Source organism: Canis lupus, chromosome 14, assembly GCF_003254725.2.
Source record: "Canis lupus dingo isolate Sandy chromosome 14, ASM325472v2, whole genome shotgun sequence".
In the NCBI taxonomy this organism is placed as follows: Eukaryota; Metazoa; Chordata; class Mammalia; order Carnivora; family Canidae; genus Canis; species Canis lupus.
The window spans coordinates 42,019,717-42,038,975 of NC_064256.1; the positions used below are offsets into that span (position 1 = coordinate 42,019,717).

General features: G+C 38.1%; 1 protein-coding gene across 3 annotated transcripts in view; it reads right to left on the bottom strand.

Annotated features, from left to right (window-relative positions):
• CPVL (carboxypeptidase vitellogenic like) overlaps positions 1-19,259 on the bottom strand; it is a 126,813-nt gene that overhangs the window by 102,146 nt on the left and 5,408 nt on the right. Inside the window, exons 1-2 of one of the 3 annotated variants that reach the window (XM_025464490.3) lie at positions 10,165-10,199; positions 6,833-7,020 (exon numbers count right to left, since the gene is read on the bottom strand). In XM_025464490.3, the coding sequence (XP_025320275.1) occupies positions 6,833-7,010 (178 nt within the window). In that variant the 5' untranslated portion in view covers positions 7,011-7,020; positions 10,165-10,199. Of the gene's footprint in view, positions 1-6,832; positions 7,021-7,460; positions 7,808-10,164; positions 10,200-19,259 lie in introns of those variants that run through there. The other 2 variants (XM_025464489.3, XM_025464486.3) reach the window with 2 other exon arrangements.

The following is a 19,259-nucleotide window of genomic DNA, read 5'->3' on the forward strand; positions in this document are numbered from 1 at the left end:
CCAGGCACCCCTCGAGGAGCTAACACTTTCAAGGCCACAGTCCTGAGGGCTTTACATTGGGCGGTAGGTATAATTATTAGCCCCACTTTACAGATGAAGTTCAGAGAGGGTAAGTAACTTGCCTGAGGTCACATGGCTAGTAAAGGGGAGCTGGGATTCAAAACTAACAGTCAGGCTGCAAGGCTGCAGAGTCTGTTCCTTCTCTCATCCTGCTACACTGCTCGGGACCAGAGAGTTATTCAGAAAGCATGGGTGGCAGGGAGTGAGAGGAGGAGCAGTGATTAGGAAAAGAATGGAGAAGAAACAGGAAACAGATGGCAGGGTGTATGGGGAACTAAAAGAGGAGTCTGGGTGAAGAGAGGCTCCTTGGTGGTGACAAAGCAAGCATCCCCCAAAAAACTAATGATTCAAGAAAAGCTATTTATGTCTGACATGTATTAAGTTAGAAACTGGTTAATAGAGAGGAACAGGTCCGGAAGCCTGGTCCTTCACACATGCCACCAACTAAAGATGCCCTTAGCGGGGTGCTGGAGCCCAGAGGCTCTGGAGTGCTGTCAGTGCCTCTTCCCAACCTGGCACTCAGCAACATCCCTGCTAGCATGCAATGAACTGTGCTAAGGATGTTTATACTCAGGGATGGGCGCTACAAATCAGGGCCCCGCCCCTCAGAGCCGCTTGTGAAACTTAGCAGCACACCATGACCCAGGGGCTGCAAGTTTCTCTTTTAAAAAATAGTGTCCCTCCCCTCGCAGGGAGACTCTCCTCTAGAACAGCACCGTTTCCTTTCCTTTGCCCTTTGCTGATCCTCACGCTGCTACTGGCCGGCCCTGTGGTCCTTTGGGCAGTCATTTAACCTGTCCGCGCTTCAGTTTCGCATCTGCGAAGGTGGATGACCTCATGGGTCAATGAGAGTAAGAGGCCGTACATGTATAACCTTTAGACAAGAAGCTGGGTCTTCGGGAGCTCAGCTATTGTTACCTGGGGAATGCACCTGCTGATTAGAACAAGGAGCAGAGGCGATGGGGAGACAAAGGCAGGGTTTCCACGGCAGTTTCCAGAGGGTCCTGCTAAGCCAGTAGAACAAGGACACAGGTTTCTGAATCGGGCAGACCCAGGTTTGCGATTCCAACTAGGCTCCCTGACAAGTTGCTTTATCTCTCAGAGTCTCTCTTTCCTCTTATGCAAAATGTGAGTACTGATTTCCCCACCCTGGGCTTTCTGCGAGGATCAAATGAAGAAAGCTGCACATAAAATGAGACTCCCCCAAGGGAAGAGAAGATTGTCACTAGCTCGCATGAGCCTCCCCACCTGCAGTCTAGAAGACTTTGCTTTTTTCTGGCTTAGTCCAGTTCCCCCAGGGAAGATCGCTTAACTCAATTCAGCTTCTCTAGCTCTTTCTGTGCTCTTTCCAAAGAGATCTATCCTTCCCTACCAGAAAAAAGGCAAAGAAACAAGAAAGGGAGAGGGGCATTTTAAGAAAAGGAAAAGGGAGATGTTTAGGGAAAGTGGTATGTGCCAGCCCACACCCTTTCCCCACCCAGCAGCCTTGCTTCCCTCCACCCTCTTTTGCTTCCGCTCTCAATTAGCCCAAAGAAGGATCACCCTCCAGGGCTGGGCAGCCTTTCAAAACCTTTTTTTTTTTCTTTTGGCCATTTAAAAATTGAGATCTAATGCACATATAATGTTATATTAGTCTCGGATGTGCAACCTAACCATTCAATATTGCAAAGTGGTCACCACAATGTCTAGTAGATACCCATCACCACACATAGTTACAAGTTTTTTTTCTTATAACAAGGACTTTCAAGATCTATTCCCTTAGCAACTTTCAAACATGCAATACAGTATTGTGAACTATAGTCACTCTGCCATACATTATTCTATCCTCAGGACTCATTTCTTTTATAATTGGAATTTTGTACCTGAAACGTTTCTGACATATTTTCCCCAAAACTATTAATCTTCTCAAAATCAGAGAACCACACTCCCCCCCCCAAAAAAAAAGGAGGATAGAGAACCGAAGATGGAGGGGTTGGGAATAAGTGAGATGTGAATCACAGAGAGGTAAGTGAGCAGGAGAGGATTCGAAAAAGAAGACTGAGAAAAATGAGAAAGGTCAAAGTAGAATGAGAAAAAAAAGGAAATATATAATAGAAAGGAGCTGGCGGGAATGGAATATGGGAGAGAGATGATTGAATCAATCTATCTCTCTGAGGCCAGCACAGCACAAGGTCCGCTGGCCTGCTCTGAAAATGACTCAGATGCTCTCCCAGCCCCTCCTTTTCTGAGGATTCCAAAGTTGCTTGCCTGCTATCTTTTACTCAGGTACATTTGCTGCCTTCCCTTCTAGACCAGAGGCTACTGGAAAGCAGGGAAATTGTCTTGTTTATTTTTGTACCCACAGAGATGCTGATTTAAGAACTTAAAGACATTCGATGCACACTTTTTAATGAATGTTAGTGAATGGATGCATGAATTAATAAACTAAAACCTGTCGCACTGACAATGCACTAAAATCAGCATATTTCTACAAAATCTTCCTAAGGAAGGCAGGCCTTATGAAGATCTTAAGAATTTAGAAGAACTTTTCCCTGCCTCACAAAAAAAGTGTTTCACTCCATTTCAACTTTTAAATTTCCCTTAACAAAATCATGGTAAAATAATTAAAAGTTCTTTCAACTAAAATGATATTTCATACTTTCAAATGTTGGGTTCATCCTTCCAGAGCCTATTAATGGAATGTGGAAAACAAATTCCCAAGATGTAGGAGTTTCTTACTTCCTGGAACTATGACTCACAATACAAATGTTCAAAACAGTTAAAAAAAGGAAAGGTTTTCTTTGAAGTGATTTCACTTCCTCCTTATTATTTACTGCGGTTACCAATGTTTGTGATATTAACACTTTGAAAAAGTTTGGAATGTGACCAAAGAAGGACTTGAACCCCCTAGTCAGGGTGCACATCATATTCACAAAGACTCCAGGACGGAGAAGATGCTGCCAGACCATAAGTCATAATAAATTTACACCTTATAACAAAATATTCTTTAAAGTTTGTGAAAAGGCTGTGTCTGTTAGAATTTTAAAATTTGCCTCCTTTATTCATTTTGCTTCAAGGGTTTATTCTAGCTGCAGAGAAAGCAAACATGCAATTACAATTACGCAAAACTAAATCAGCTAATTGGGAGATTAAAAAGTTAAAAATCCCTTTGTCTTTTTGTGAATTACTATTTATCTCAAGAATGTTCCATTGCGATCCTAAGACTCACGTTCCTAAGGTTTTGACAGACTCAATAAACAAAAGGGATTTAGGGGAATGTGCTGACCATCTGTCCAGGGTTTCCTGAACTTTCAGTAAAGCGGATGAATAAAATTATCCTTAATTATGTTATCAGGACTGCATTTGAATACCCAGATGTACCAGATTTCAGATCAGCCACTTAAAATTCCATTCAAAGATTCTGACAGTGTAACAGAACTGTAGAAAGTGACATTACATCAGATTTACTATTTTAAATGTTGTCCCTCATCAGATGGTGATCCATCAGAGTTGGCACAGAAGGACAGAGGATGAAAACTACCTCCCTCAAGAGTTTCTTCACTGCTGCTGATGACCACAATGGTGAATCGCTTGTAGGCAACAAATACAAGAATGGGAGGGATGCGGACGGTCTCTCAGATGGGCTTCTCTATATTCTTTTCACTTGCTTCTTCCAGCTATATGATGTGACACACCATCACAATCGTCTTCACCAAATGCCTCTATTAAAACTATACACATCCCGTCTCCATCTGCCCAAATCTTACCTAGTGCCTTTCAGCTCTGGATCTAGTCACACATCGCAGTGGCTCATAGGTGGGGTTCTGGAGTCAGCAAAGATAGGTTTTAATTCCACCTTTGCCATTTACTATCGTTAAATGGCCCTGAGCAAGATACATAATTTCTCTGGGCCTCAGTTTTCTCATCTGTAAAATGGGAACAATAATTATGCCTTCTTCATTAGGGTTGCCCTAAGTATTAAATAAGCTAAGATGTGGGTTACACCCATCTCTGGCACGTAATAGGGTCTAAAACTTAAATTCCGCAAATATTTATGTAGTGCCTATTACATACAGAAATTGTGCTAAGTCCTGGGAATATAATTATTAAATATTAGCCATTTGCTATTTTGACTACTACACCAGTACTATTTTCTGGACTCTACCAACCAATAGGATAGCTTCCTTCTCAAAATTTCCAGCATGCCTACTTCAAATGTAATACTTTAGTGTTTTAGCTCACTGCCTTATTCCTTGTTTCATGTGTGTGCATCTGGTCACTTCAGAATAGCGCAAGAGTCTTGGGGTGCATGGGTGTCTCAGTCAGTTAAATTTCTGCCTTTGGTTCAGGTCATGATCTCAGGGTCCTGGGATCGAGCTCCTCGAAGGGCTCCTTCTGCAGCAGGGAGTCTGCTTCTCCTTCCCCTTCTGCCCCTCCCCGACCTCATTCTTTCTCTCTCTCTCTTAAACAGATAAAATCTTAAGAAAAAAAAAAAAACAACACAAGAGTCTTAAACAAAAGGAAGTAAATTACAGCAGGCATATTACAGAAAAGAAGTCAAAAAACCTATGTCTTAAACGCATCTCTGGTATTCTTATCTACACCTCCTTGGGCAAGTCATGTAAGGTATTGGAGTCTTGAATTCCTCTCACCTATGGATTGGTAGGACTGTTTATGAGTACTCAACTCCTTTTCGGCCCTAAACTGAAAACATGCTTTGATTTATTGTTAATGAACATAATCTAAGTTGTCAGTGCCCATTTTTTTAAAGAAACCAAAAAAATGGTGATCCATTTTGGTGGATTTGGATATTTTGCTTCTTCATATATGTCTAGCAATGTGAGCCTGTGCCACTGGGATACCATCTTTTCATGACTTTTCCACATCAAGTAAAAATGAATCTTTTTTTTTTAAAGGACTGACTACATTATCAACTGTACCCTGATGTACACTGACTACACTACTAAAGTTTTTCACCTTCCCTTAGAAAAGAGATAGGAGATGTGGAATCATGTGTATGCCAGAAGACATATGACCAGGACTCAAAAGCACTTTTAAGATACAAGAATGTGTTGGTTTTAAAGCAAACGAAACAAAAATAAAAAATAAAAAAAATTGATGATATCCTATTGGCTATGATTATATTTCAAGTAAAGAAAAGTTGCTTTATTTTAGAACTTTTCTATAGAGGACTTATTTTTGACTTTATTTTTGATCTTTTTTGATAGACTTATTTTTGAACTTTAAAATAAATATTTCCCTAAAATTTCCAGTATCACTTCCACATTCTCATGCTATCTACCAACCTAGCAGCCTCCCAGTCATTAACTAGGTTTTCCCACCTGTGATTAGAGATAAACTTCAGTTCTTCAAAGCAAACGCCGCCATCTATGTGCCAGCACCATGTCTCTCATCTACTCTCATCTACTAAGAAAGTACTCCTGGGGCACCGGGTGGCTCAGTCAGTTAAGTGTCTGACTTTTTTTTTTTTTTTTTTTTTTTTGACTCTTGATTTCAGCTCAGGCATGCATGATCTCAGGGTTGTGGGGTCGAGCCCCATGTCGGGCTCTGCAATCAGCACAGAGTCTGCTTGTTCCTCTCCCTCTGCTTCTCCCTCTACATCCTCCACTGGCTCACATGAGGTCTCTCTCAAATAAATAAATAAAATCTTTAAAAAAAAGAAAAAGGCAAGTACTCCTGAAATCGTTACCCCCACCTTGATCAACTTCCCCCTCTGTTGGATCATTCCTATCAGCAAATACATGTCTCTTACCTTCTTAAAAACCCTTCCTGCCCCCACAGCCCCCTCTAGCCACCACTCCATTTCTCTGATTCCTTTTATAGACAGCATCTCAGAGTAACTGCCTCTGTGCTATTTTACAGTTCAGGAGCCTACTAAAGTCCAGAAAGACAAAGTAATTTATCTATGCAGTGATTTTCCTAAATATAAAAAAAAAATTAAGAGCAGGGGCATATCATAAATTTTAATCTCTGATGATAGCAAATGACACCCTTTTCCCTATTAGAGAAAACCCCACAATTTCTAAATAAAAAGGCATTCACAAACACTAGTATTTATGGAGCAATGTACAGGTTACAAAGAGTCTTTATGTGCCTTTTCTCATCTGATTCTTAACATTCCTGCAACTTGACTAAGAGGTTATATCCCATCTTGTTAATGAGGGAACTGAGGCCTAGGAGGTTTGGGTAACTTGCTGGGCCGCGCGGCCCAACGCTGTGCCTGTGGTCAGAGGCTGAGGAATGAGATAGGGTGTAAATCCTGCAGCTACCAGTTGGTGTCCATGTGACTCTGGCAAGTAACTTAATCTGTCTGCTTTAGTGTTCTTGTCTGTCAGTCAAATGGATACAACGCCTTGGGTTGGGAACCAGTAGCTGACGTGTATGGAGTTCTAAGGAGAGTATTAACTTTATTAAGTCCCAATTGTGGCCAGGCACTACGCTAGTTTTATAAATAGAAGTGTAAAAATACCAGAATATATTTTGAAACCTGTAAGATAATTGCTTTAAAAAAAAAAAACTGTTGGGCAGCCTGGGTGGCTCAGCAGTTTAGTGCAGCCTTTGGCCCAGGGTGTGATGATCCTGGAGACCAGGGATCAAGTCCCATGTCGGGCTCCCTGCATGGAGCCTGCTTCTCCCTCTGCCTGTGTCTCTGCCTCTCTCTCTCTCTCTCTCTCTTTTTCTCTCTCTCTGTATCTTTCATGAATAAATAAATAAAATCTTTTTTAAAAATGTTGAAAATATGCCAATGGTTTTCTGATTTTATTAAACTTACCTTCTTTGAGTTTCCCAGCTTCAATGTAGGGAGTAAGAAATAATGGCTTTCCTACGTCTCCCTTATGTGGTACGGAAACCTGAGCTCTTTTGTATAATGAGTGAAAGAGCCCATCACCACCAGGGCAGAACATGAACAGGGCCACCAAAACAATCGCCTTCCACGTGGCACCAACCATTCTCCTAGTCCTAGGATGAAAACAACAAATGAATCCAAAGAGTAAATATTTACCAGCCTTTTGACATACAAGATATTCATTTATTTTCATTCAAAAAATATGTATATTGTAAAAAAAAAAAAAAAAAAAAAACCAACCCAAAGTATATTGTGTGTCAAAGCCCCTTGCAAAGCATCTTGGATACCACCTGAATAAAACAGACCCAACCCCTGGTTACCCTGAAGTGAATAGTCTAAGGGGCTGTTCATGGATTTATCATTATCACTAGAAACAACTTACATTTCTAAAACTGTGGTCTAAAAAGTAAATTCAGTACAGGATTAGATAAAGCCTCAGGACAACAAGGACTCTAACTCATCACCGAATGAGTTGGCGGAGACAGTTATCGACCACAGGAAGGGAGAGGATTGAGAACACACCTCAGACTAGGAGAACCCAGGAAGACCTTACCAATCGGATGTGAGTAAAAGGTGGGTGGAACCCAGATGGGCAGGAGAAATAGGGAAGGCATCACTGATGGGTCAAACAGCTTGAGCAAAAGTGAGACTTCAGTTGTCCATGGGTACTTTGTAGAGAAATTTAAAATAAAATGGATTTTCCGCGTACCCCTTCTCTTACAAACCATAAACTTTGATTCCGAGAACAAAAAAGAAAGAAGGAAGAAAGGGAAGGTCCTAAAACTATCCCCTATAGCTAGCTATTAAGCTCAAGACCTACACCTCAAACTTTATGAACACAGCTCCTCAAGGGTCTTCAAATCTGGAGTTTGCCTATTTATCTCAGCTGATAATAATAATGGTTTAAAATTGTATGATGAGTTCCTTAAACTTCTACATAAACATGTAACTTGTATTTACAATGGACTTTCCCATGTGTCTTCAGTTTATTTGAATATCTTAATAGCCTGACCGAGAAATCAAACATTACCATCACCAATTTTAGATAAGGAAAACTTGATTCAAAGGACTATCTTATCCAAGGACATGCTGAATCCCATCAAGGCAAAGACCAGATTAAGGTAAATCAGGGGTAGAGGCAGGGCTGGATCTCATTTTTTTCTGAAATTTTGATGTTTTGTTCATCATGGATTTTTTTTGTATGAATTTTGATGTTTTCCAAATATTGCATTAAAATACTATGTATCATGATTATTGAGTTTTTCGGTACTCTCTTGAATTTTACCTTGGGCAGGGGCCTCAGTTGATTTACCTTAATCCTTAATGCTAAGTGTTATGATCCTATATCAGTGCTATTATTATTCTGCACTACTAATTAAGCATGATCCAAATTCTTAGCTCTAAAGTCTAAGTAAAGTACATGAAATGAATAAATACTTTACTCATTCAGGTTTCTGGATATAGAAAGAAATATATAATTATGCCAATATAATGTCTGCTTTAGACTGCTTAAAATAGTGCTTTAAAAATGCCATGCCATTAAAACATCTAAAAACATGAAATGTGTAAAAATCTATTACTACATGCTTATCACAACCCAAGTTGGCACAACATGAAAATACTGGTTGTAACAAATTTTAGACACAATTCTCCAATAAGATAAACATTTATAATTATAATTTGATCAAATATATAATGCTTGTCAAATCTTTCATGGTTAGCTTAATAGAATTCCCCATACTTCATGTAAACAAGCCCAACCAAATATAATATGTAGCTAAAAAATGGTTTTGCCTATTATTGACTATAATAAGGAACAAAATGAATTTAAAAACTGAAATTAGTCCCAAGAAGCCCAAGGGTAATGACCACTATTGCACTGATAAAACTTTTTGTTTTTTATTATGTGCACTTATTACACTGATGTTTTAATAACATAATTACTTTCAAGGAATACTTAAAATCAACAATCTTACTAGCTGGTTCAGGGAAAAAAATCTGTGGAACTAAAAAAATACTGGAAGAAGCTCTTCCAGTAAGAGGTGTTTTGTTTTTTGTTGTGTGTGTGTGTGTGTGTGTGTGTGTTTTTCCTGGCGGCAGAAATAAGAACCTAATCACACCATCTAATTTCTCAATCTTCCTGTTGCAAACCTCCAGCTCCCTTTAATGGAAGTCATTAATATTTAAATAACCAGGGTAGTAACAACACTTCCCCTTGTAAGCAGATGTTGACTCAAAGATGTTAAAGAAGGAAAGAGGTAAAACTCATCTTGTTTTAATTGACATAAATCTAATACGTAAAAGTAAGAGTTGGGTCAATTTAGCAGATCTCATTAACATTTAATCAAATAACTATTAGACTCATGGTTTCTCGTGTTGGTGAATTAAAGCAACAACATACTTCATTTCATAATTCCCATTTAACCATCAGAAATCCTGAATTGTGCTTGGCTGTCACCTCTCCTCACAAAAATGAAAGCTATAATCACAAATGGAGAAGTTTTTTTTTTTTTTCTTAAATCCTTCTCAAATGTTTTTGCTTATCCTAAATTAGCCTGAATCTTATCATGTATTGAACATTTATTGAGTACTTTCTAAACAAAAAACCTGGTACTAGAAGCTATTGCCCACAGAAAGTGAAAAAAAAAATAACCATACAATTTATCATGTCTATTTGAAATAATATGAAAACATTGATGCTATTTCCAGTTCAAATACATCATATTGAAGGATTCAGGCACACTGTTCCTCCTAATGTTTAGAAACATAAAAACCTAAGTAAATACAAAGCAACATTGGCAGAATTAAATAACCTAAAGGTCAAAAGTATATGATTTGCTAAAATTGTCTTACTAAACTTTAAATATTATGGTTGGCAACCATATGTCCAAAGTACAATGTTTTTCTATAAACACAGCTATTTATCATAGTGTTCCTTAGAATAATAAAAACTGTCAACACTGCAAACAATTTAGAATAAGTAAGTTGTTGTACACCCAAAAGATGGAATTATACACAGCAATTCAAATGATGAGAATATTTTGGAAAATATATTAAAACATTAGGAAAGAAGACCAATTATACTGGATATATGGTAGTTTCTCCTTAGTTAATACTTCTTTGAAATTTCTAAATTTTCTATAAGAATTACTCTTATAATTAGAAAAAAATTAGTTTTTGGTTTTGCTTTTGTTAAGATAAAGTGAAGCAACTGAGAGACATGGCAAAAAATGCTTGTTCCTTATTCCTTGTTATACCTGGTTATGACCTCTTGCGTTTCCTAGGAATAAGGGTTCTGTTTGTTCTTTATTAACATTCTTCTTTCTTTAACATTCTATGAAGATGTGTCTTGATCTCCTAGAGCCATGGAACCTCAAGACTCAAAGTAAACTTTCTCTTTGGTAAATTATAGGGCTCTGCATAAATGTGAGCTGCTTTATAATAATAATTACTATTATTGTATTTAATTCTGCCTGGAATAGAGTCCATAACAAATGTGTACATAATTGGTATTGGCATATATTTGTTGAATTGATGTGTCTAAATAGTGAATCATATTTTTGACAGATATGAGATATTAGATATTCATGTGGTCCAATTCTTTCATCTTGGAGACTAGAAAACTGGAGTCAGAGAAGTACGTAAGTGACTTAAGATTACACCATTGGCAAGTAGTAGGGCCAAGACTCAAAGCAAGAATTTATTTATGGCTGTAAATCGAATCTGCTTTCCACACTTCCATCTTTGGTCACAATTATATTCAGATAATTCTGTTATTGTCTCAATAGATAATTAACAGCCTGTAACACTCCTAAACCCCTTTCTCAGATCATTAGAGCATGCAATAAAAAATAACAAATGGATAAACAGAAATATTAATAAGTAAATCTTCCTAGAGAAATTTGTTTTTTAGAAACAGTTGACCTTAATCCAGGTTTTGTCAACTAATACACTGACACTTCAGCAAGACAGTGGACTTCTTTGAATCCCAGTCGATGCTTTTAAAACCAATGGTTACTTTCCAGGATCTTTGAGAGCTAGTTGTTCAACAAAGCCATTTTTAGAAATTAAACTATAAAAGCTTACCATGTAATAAGTTTTCTTCAAAAACATAACTAATAAATGCCTAAAACTCATCACTTCATAACCATTTACTACATTTTACCAAAACTCCAGGGTTACGGTGTTTGTAGGGGTGGGCAGATGACATAATGGTTTGCTACAGTGCATTTCTTTCCAACTCTGTGAAGTCTTGTTGGTATCCTAAAATCTGCCATGGTGGGAGTAGTTACACCTCAGAAATCAGCAAACACCCCCACTCCCAGAGAGCTGGTTTTTAAACATTTACCTACACATGGTGATGTCATGCTCCTAATTTGAAAAATGAGCTGGAAACTACTTTCCATCAACTCACACTCCAATTCCAATTGAAGTGATCACCATTAGAGACAAGAGAGGACAATCCTGCCAAGTTGTCCTCTGTGTTTGAAAACAAGCGTGAACATGATCAGATACAAGGCTTCTAGAAAAGAAACCTGAAAAAGCCACTGGAAACTGTGGTTTAACAAGTGAAAAAAGAATCAGGAACTAAAACTCCAGAATGAGGACAAAGAAACAAAACAGCAAATTATTAAGCCACCCCTGTTCTCTCCCTCCTGCTTCCTTCTTTTATATTATAGATTATTCCAATGAAAGGATAGGAATTGTTCATGTAATAATTGCTGTATGTGCAGTAAAATAGCTATTTGGATTCCGGCTCCATTTTAACCGTCTTTAGTAGCTCCCAACATAGTAAAAACATTCCCCCCAAAAAAACAAAACAGGCCAGCTAGTAAAAGACATTTCCATGAAATTTGTAATAAAAGAAAGGTACAAAAAAGTGGTTCCTCTACTTTAAAAAGATTTAAGCACATCTCAAGATTATTCAAGCATATCCAAAGCACCCGAATCCTATAATGAAGAGCTATTGTGCAACCCTCACCTAAATACCAAATCTAGCTCTTTTGCTAAAAGATTTAGATGCAAACAAGTGGTCTATTTATTTATACAAACAAACCTTTATCTAAGAAAACAAACTTCTGTATAAACAGACTTTTATTTTGAGGGATCCACTACTCATTTTCCTCAAGACATCATTTGAATTTCTCAAATTGATATTTGAAGTACTCTTTTCCCAGGAAGGACATAGTACTAGACACACAAGGTGAGAGGTGGTGATAGGCAATCTTCTGCTGAGAGGGCAGTGAGACCATGCTTATCTCCTTTTCACAGGCCACCCCTCTGGCATCAGACAGGGGTGTCTAATCTTGCTAATGACTTAGTTGTTCCCATTCCCGCCATCTTATTTTTGGACTCAAGGGAAAGGGAGGTAAACTTGAGTTATGCAGCAGGTAGAGGATGAAAAGAATTAGGAAGAGGAGGAATAATATTATCTGACACAGCAGGAGGAAGCTTTACCTTGAAGTCTCACTCCAACCAGAAGGAAAATTTGAATGGGGGGTGGTGGGGAGAGTAAAAAGTAGACATGTCTCAAAATGTTAATAACAGTTTTAAAACAGAAAGACATCCTCATGATCCTCATGAGGCCTCGTCATAGTAATACCAGTAACAGCTACCAATCATTGAACATTCTCTATATACAAGGAAATGTGCTAATTGCTTTATATTTTTATTTCTAGCCTTTGTAGGACAGGTACTATTTTCCTCCCACTTTAGAGATGAGAAACTAATCCTCAGAGAATTTAAGTTATTGGCCTAAGTTCACACCACTAATAAGTGGTAGAGCAAGGAGTTAAGGCCAATCATAATCAGTCTACAAAGAATATTCTATAGTCGCAATACTGGCATCTCCCAAAATGTGCTATGTGGGCTAGGGTCCCTCCTCCTTATTCAGGTAAATCTGGAAGTATTATATATTATATCCCTGCAGAATTAAACGATTATGTTGCTAAGAAGTTCTGTTGTAAATAAATCTGTTAAAACTTTAGCCCAGTATTTCCCAAACCAATAATTTTTGATCAGGAAAGAGTTCTTATTTTTTTGTAATAACTAAACATTTTATGTAATGCACTCTGTGACCTTTACTTATTCAACAAAACATGGTGGTGAAACATTTATACCCTTGGCCCTTCCTGCTGGGCTAACACTTCAGTTATGGTCTGAAAACGTCTCTGAGTAGAGCTAGCTTTAAGGATACAATGCAAAAGCTCTGAGGTACGACTAAGTTTTGTTTGTTGTTGGTTGATGAGAGTACAGGCACATGATGAGTTCAGAGGGTGCTCAGGGCCAAAATACATAGAGTTTTAGCTGTATTCATATTCATTAGCATTAGGGAATATTAGGTCTAATCAGAATTGTGATATGTGAAATGATGGCTCTGGCTGGCATCTAGCAAGTAGACTACAGGAGAATAAGGCCAGGGTATCAATTAGGAGACTGATATAATATTCCAGGATAGATGGCAGAGGCTCAAGCTAGGAAGTAGCGGTGGGAGTGATGAGAAGTGTGAGCTACATTTTGTAGGCAAACCTACTGGTATTTACTAATAGACTAGATGCAATGGCTGAGGGGAAGAAAAGAAGTAAGGATGACTCCTAACTTTTTTTTGCCCAGAGCAACTTCATGGATTGTTATGGGTGGCATTGTGTCCCCAAAAAGATATGCTGAAGTGCTAACCCCAGGACCTCAGAATGTGACCTTATTTGGAATTAGTGTCTTTGCAGATGTAATCAGTTATATTAGAATGAGATCATACCAAATTAGGATGGGACTTTAATGCTATGTAACTGGTATTTAGCAAAGAAACACACAGAGGAGAGTGCCATGTAAAGCCAGAGAAGACAGCCAAGTGACAGTGAGTGCAGAGACTGGAGTGGTGCATCTAATGAGCCAAGAATTACAAAGGATTGCTGGCAAACATCAGAAACAAGAAGAGTCAAGGAAGGGTCCTCCCTCCACCTCCTTCTAGAGATTGCAGAGGGAATATGGCCTTGCCAACATCTTGATTTTAGACTTCTATATGAAACAATAAATTCTGATGTTTTTAAGCCTATCGGTTTCTGGTACTTTTTATAGTAGCCCAAGAAAACTAATACATGGATAGTGGGACTAATAAACAACTGGAGGCTAAGAAAAATGTGGAAGGAGGCAGGATGGAGGAGGTAAAATTTGAGTCATCAACAATAAAATGGAAAAGAGAAGCTAAATTGATTTCTTATTAAGATATGTCTGGTATTATTATAAGTCAGGATTTCCCACGGGATCCTTCATGAAATATTAGCTCAGTAAGATATTAATAGATTTTAAAAGGGCAAAAGTTTGAGAAAATTTGGGTTAAACAAACTTAAATAGGCTTCCTGGTTTCAGAACATCTCAGAGCCTTTAATTTGTTACTGGGCAAATGTGTTTATTTGACTGTGGTACTATTCTTAGAGAGGTCCTTATTCCAGAGGTTTATACAAGACCTATTCAGATGAGGACACTAATTCCAAGGTAGAACAATTTTAAATCCTGGGCTAATTTTCTTAAGCTCCTACTTAGCTATTATTAGACAATAAAGCTGGAATTCGAAGCCAGATCTGGGTGATTCCAAAGTCCATGTGTTTTACATGTATCATTGTAAAAATGATATAATATAAGAAAATCTGCCTCCACATAACTTTTGACGTTATATGAAAGCAGAATTCTGGGTAAACTTGATTATCTCAGCATTTGCAAAACTTATAGGTGCTAAAATTGCAAGTGACTTAAGGGCATGTTTATCTGCAAAGCAGTGAAAATCACATGCCCAGAGAATGCTTTTTCTAGTGTACGTCTTTCAGTTTTGAAAACAATTTTTTAGAGGTAGCTCAGTCCTTTAGGACTTGGGGCAAAAGCACTATCTTTCAATGAGAAATACTTTTTCTGATGTAATTAGCTCTATCCTTCTTAGAATTAGCCTCCTTTTTGTTATCTACTGTGACTAAATTTCTCAAATAAAAAATTAAGATACATGGTGTGGCAAATACAAGTAGAAGACCAGGCACAATGGATGAGAATATTTTAAATGAGGATGGTCTTGGGAAATTCTGCAATGTCTTCACCTTAACCACCACTCCCTGAGATGACAAGAAACTGTTCCCTGATTCCAAAACAGACATATTATTGCAGAGAGTAACTGCTACGTAATACTCCCTTAGTTGAGTCTAATATTTCCTCATCTCCTTTTCCACACATTGTTTCATCTGGTCTTCAAAGTAGTGGCTCTCTAACAGAGACCCATGTTGATGGAGTAGAGCTGAGGTGGACTCCAAGTTCACTGGACCATCCACTCAATAAACACATATAGTTGACCCTTTATCAACATGAAGGTCAGGAGTATGACCTCCTGGACAGCTGAAAATCCATGTATAACTTTTGACTCCCCCTCAAATTTAACTACTAATAGCCTACTGTTGACTGGGAGTCTTACCGATAACATCAACAGTCAGGTAACACATGTTTTGTATGTTATATTATACACTATATTCTTACATTAAAGGAAGCTAGAGAAAATAAAATATTATTAAGGGGCACCTCGGTGGCTCAGTGGGTTAAGCGTCTGCTTTCACTTCAAGTCATGATCCCAGGATCCTGGGATCAAGCCCCATGTCAGGTTCTCCCGCTTGGCAGGGAGCTTGTTTCTCTCTCTGGCTTCACTCCTGTGCTCTCTCACTCTCTCATTCAAATAAATAAATAAAATCTTATTTAAAAAAATCAAACCATCCCAAATACCTACACACAGGTAATCAAAGAACAACAAAGTCATGGACTACTTAGCAAGAACAAAGAAATACAGAACTGAACTCCTTCATTAATTATTTTAAAATCAAGTATGCATAGTATCCAAAGTGGAGACCATAGAAAAAACCCACAGACTTGTTGATCTGGTTCTCCTGCCATAGAACCACCCTCTACAATTATCTCTATAGCTTCTGAAAAGTAAAACAAAATAAAACAAAACAAAGAAAACAAACCAAAAAATACTATTTTCACTCTCTTCCTTGCTGCATTCTCACTTCTGTTGTACCATCTTTCCCCAATCATTAATGATTCCCAGATTCCCAAATTCAGAGATCTTCATCTTAATTGCCTTCTCTGACACATTGACATTACTGTTTTAGTAAATTTGCCAAATCTGTGCAATGTGTGCTTTCATGGGTCTTCTAGAATGTTTTCTTTCATGGTTCCCTCTTCCTCTGCCTTCCCCTTAAATATTGGGTTTCCTAGGATTCTATCCTTGGTCCACAGCTGATGTCCCTCCACACATTCTCTCCAGGGTGGTCCCATTACTCTAGGTAGAACTTCTACTGACAGTATTCAAATAACTGCTCTTCTCTGAAGCGGCAGGCTTATCTACCCAGCCGCCTGCTGACATTTTCACTCGATGCCCAATGGGTATATTAAACTCAACTGGTCAAAATGGAACCTGATCATTCTACTAAAACACAGTGAATTGAACACATTTATTTCTGTTTCCTCATGAATCCACTCTATTGTGAAATCAGAGACATTTTTTTAAAGGTATAAATCTCATGGCCAAAGAAAACAGCAAACATGGCAGATCAAAATTTTGTTGTTACTGTTAGATGGAAAGTGAACAAAGTTTGCAGAGAATGAAAGCAGAGTACCAATGGGAAACAAGCTAATTCACGTCACAAAACCACAGAAAAGCAAATGGTAAGTACCAGACACTGCAGAAGGCAAGGGGCAGCATGGCACCAAAAACAGAGGGACAGGTTGAAGTCTGTCACAGAGGGTAAAGCCTCAGGCCCCACCTGACCCTGGCAGAGGAAGAAACTCCTTCTACAGAATACTTACTCTCTGAAACATCAAGTCAGAAACTCTAGACTTGAGAATATGAAATACAGAAAAAGTTAGAGGCATCCAATTTAAAACTAAGAAAGTCTACATACTAATTGCCTCTGGCCTCTCCAAATTCAGCTCTAAGAAAGCTGGCAGCCAGGACTATATGCCTCTATCTGTCACCCTATGCAAGAGAATGAAGGATTCTTCTCTCAAATATCTAAATCTACTGGGAGAAAAGTCCTATACACACTTACTTGTACTCCAACAAAATATCTTGGACCCCACCAATCAACTTATCAGGGAGCCAGTGAACTGCTGGCAAATCCCTTCAACACAATGGAGCTTCTAATCAGCAACTTTCTCACACTTAATATAAAACTAGAATCAAAGAAATGCTGGACATTGGAAGAAAGCCTTTAATTTGAAGGAAAAAGCAAAAGAAATTATTTGAAGGGAATAAGATCAGAAGAAAAAAAACATGAGTGGAATAACTCTTCAAAAACAAAAAATATATATCTTCAAGGAGATGAGAAGGTATTGGATTCATTAAACAATAGAATACTGCCTTATAAAGGAATGAAGGACAAGAACATGCTCCTGAAACATAAGATGGTAGCAATTTTAAGGTTTTGATAAAAGAGTGGGATAGTAAATACACATAAATCTCCTAGAAAATATAACTCAAAAGAAAAGGGCTTTAAAAAATAGGAAGAGAAAAGATAAGATAATTCGGGGATTGGTTCTGGAAGATCAGCATCCAACTAATGAGAGTTCTAGAAGAAGAAGGCAGATACAATTCAGGGGAGGAAATTATCAAAGAGATAATACACAGACACATAGCAGAGGTATGACTCTCAGGTTTAAAGGGACCACAAAGTTCCTAGATTAAGGAAGGAAATGACACAGAACAGATTCTAGAAATAAAGAGACTGTCACTAACTTTCTAGAGAGAGATAAAGAGAGAGACATAGAGATATCACAAAAGAGAATCAAGGACCAAGATGTTATTAAGCTTTTCAGTAGCAGCAACAACTAGCAGCTGGGAAGATATGCCTCCAAAATACTAAGAGGAAAATAATTTTCAAGTTAGAATTACATGCTCAGTCAAACTATCAAACAAGTGTGAGGATAAATTACAGAAATCTTCAGGTAGATATAAAGTTTCAAGAAATCATTTCTTACACTACTCAGCAAGCTACTAGTAGATGTGTTCCACCAAAACAAGGAAGAAAACCAAGAAATAGGAAGTTGGAAATTTCACTAATAGGGGAACAAATGCAGAAGAGAAAACCCAAGATGACAGCTGAGCTACCAGTGCAGGTCAGAGCAGCAAGACAGAGCAATCCACCAGCAAGATCCCCAAGGGGAGAAAAAAAAGAAAAAAAATATGACTATCACATGAGTTTTTGTAAAAAATCATATCTTTTTGTTTTGTTTCTGTTTAAGTACGATTTGCCAACATATAGTATAACACCCAGTGCTCATTCCATCAAGTGCCCTCCTCAGTGCCTGTCACCCAGCTACCCCAACCCCCCACCCACCTCCCCATCCACAACCCTTTGTTTGTTTCCCAGAGTTAGGAGTCTTTCATGGTTTGTCACCTTCTCTAATTTTTCCCACTCAGTTCCCCTCCTTTCCCTTATAATCCCTTCCACTACTTATTATATCCCACATATGAGTGAAACCATATGATGACTGTCTTCCTCCATTTGACTTACTTCACTCAGCATAATACCCTCCAGTTCCATCCACGTTGAAGCAAATGGTGGGTATTCATCCTTTCTGATGGCTGAGTAATATTCCATTGTATGTATAGACCACATCTTCTTTATCAAGGGATAAAAATCATATCCATAAGGATACTACCATTCTGTCAGCAGCTTTGGACAGAAGTCCTGCTAGTGTCACAGAAAACTAAGCAATCCAAAAAGAGGCAGTTATTCACTTGATGAAGAGTATATAAAACTGCAAGAGAAAGGCAATGTAATTAGAGCATATTATCTGGTTCAGCAAGAAGTAACACTTGAATCATAAAGTAAACATCAGATATGGATTTAGCAACAATGAGACAGTCTATAGCCAATGAACAGGGTGGGGGGCAGGGAAGTTGAGATATAAGCTAAGAGTGCTAAATTCCCACTTTAATTAATAAGTTTATGAAAATATCTCAAATTGAGAAAAAAAATGTAACTCTTAAACCAATAAGTCAAGAAATAGACTGAGTAGATTAGTTAGAAATTTGGAGTTAAATACTAGAAGAAACAGACAAAAGAGTCAGAGGACCTGAGTGGTTCAGTTGGTTAAATGTCTGCCTTTTGCTCCAATCATGATCCCCGGATCCTGGGATGGGGCCCCATGTTGGACTGCTGCTCAGCGGGGAGTCTGCTTCTCCCTATCCCTCTGCTGCTCCCCTTGCTCATGCTTTCTCTATCAAATAAATAAAAAAAAATCTTAAATAAAAAAATAGTTGGAGGAAATCTTACAGATAATGGAAGGGTGGGGAGTGATAGGGAAAAGGACTAAATTT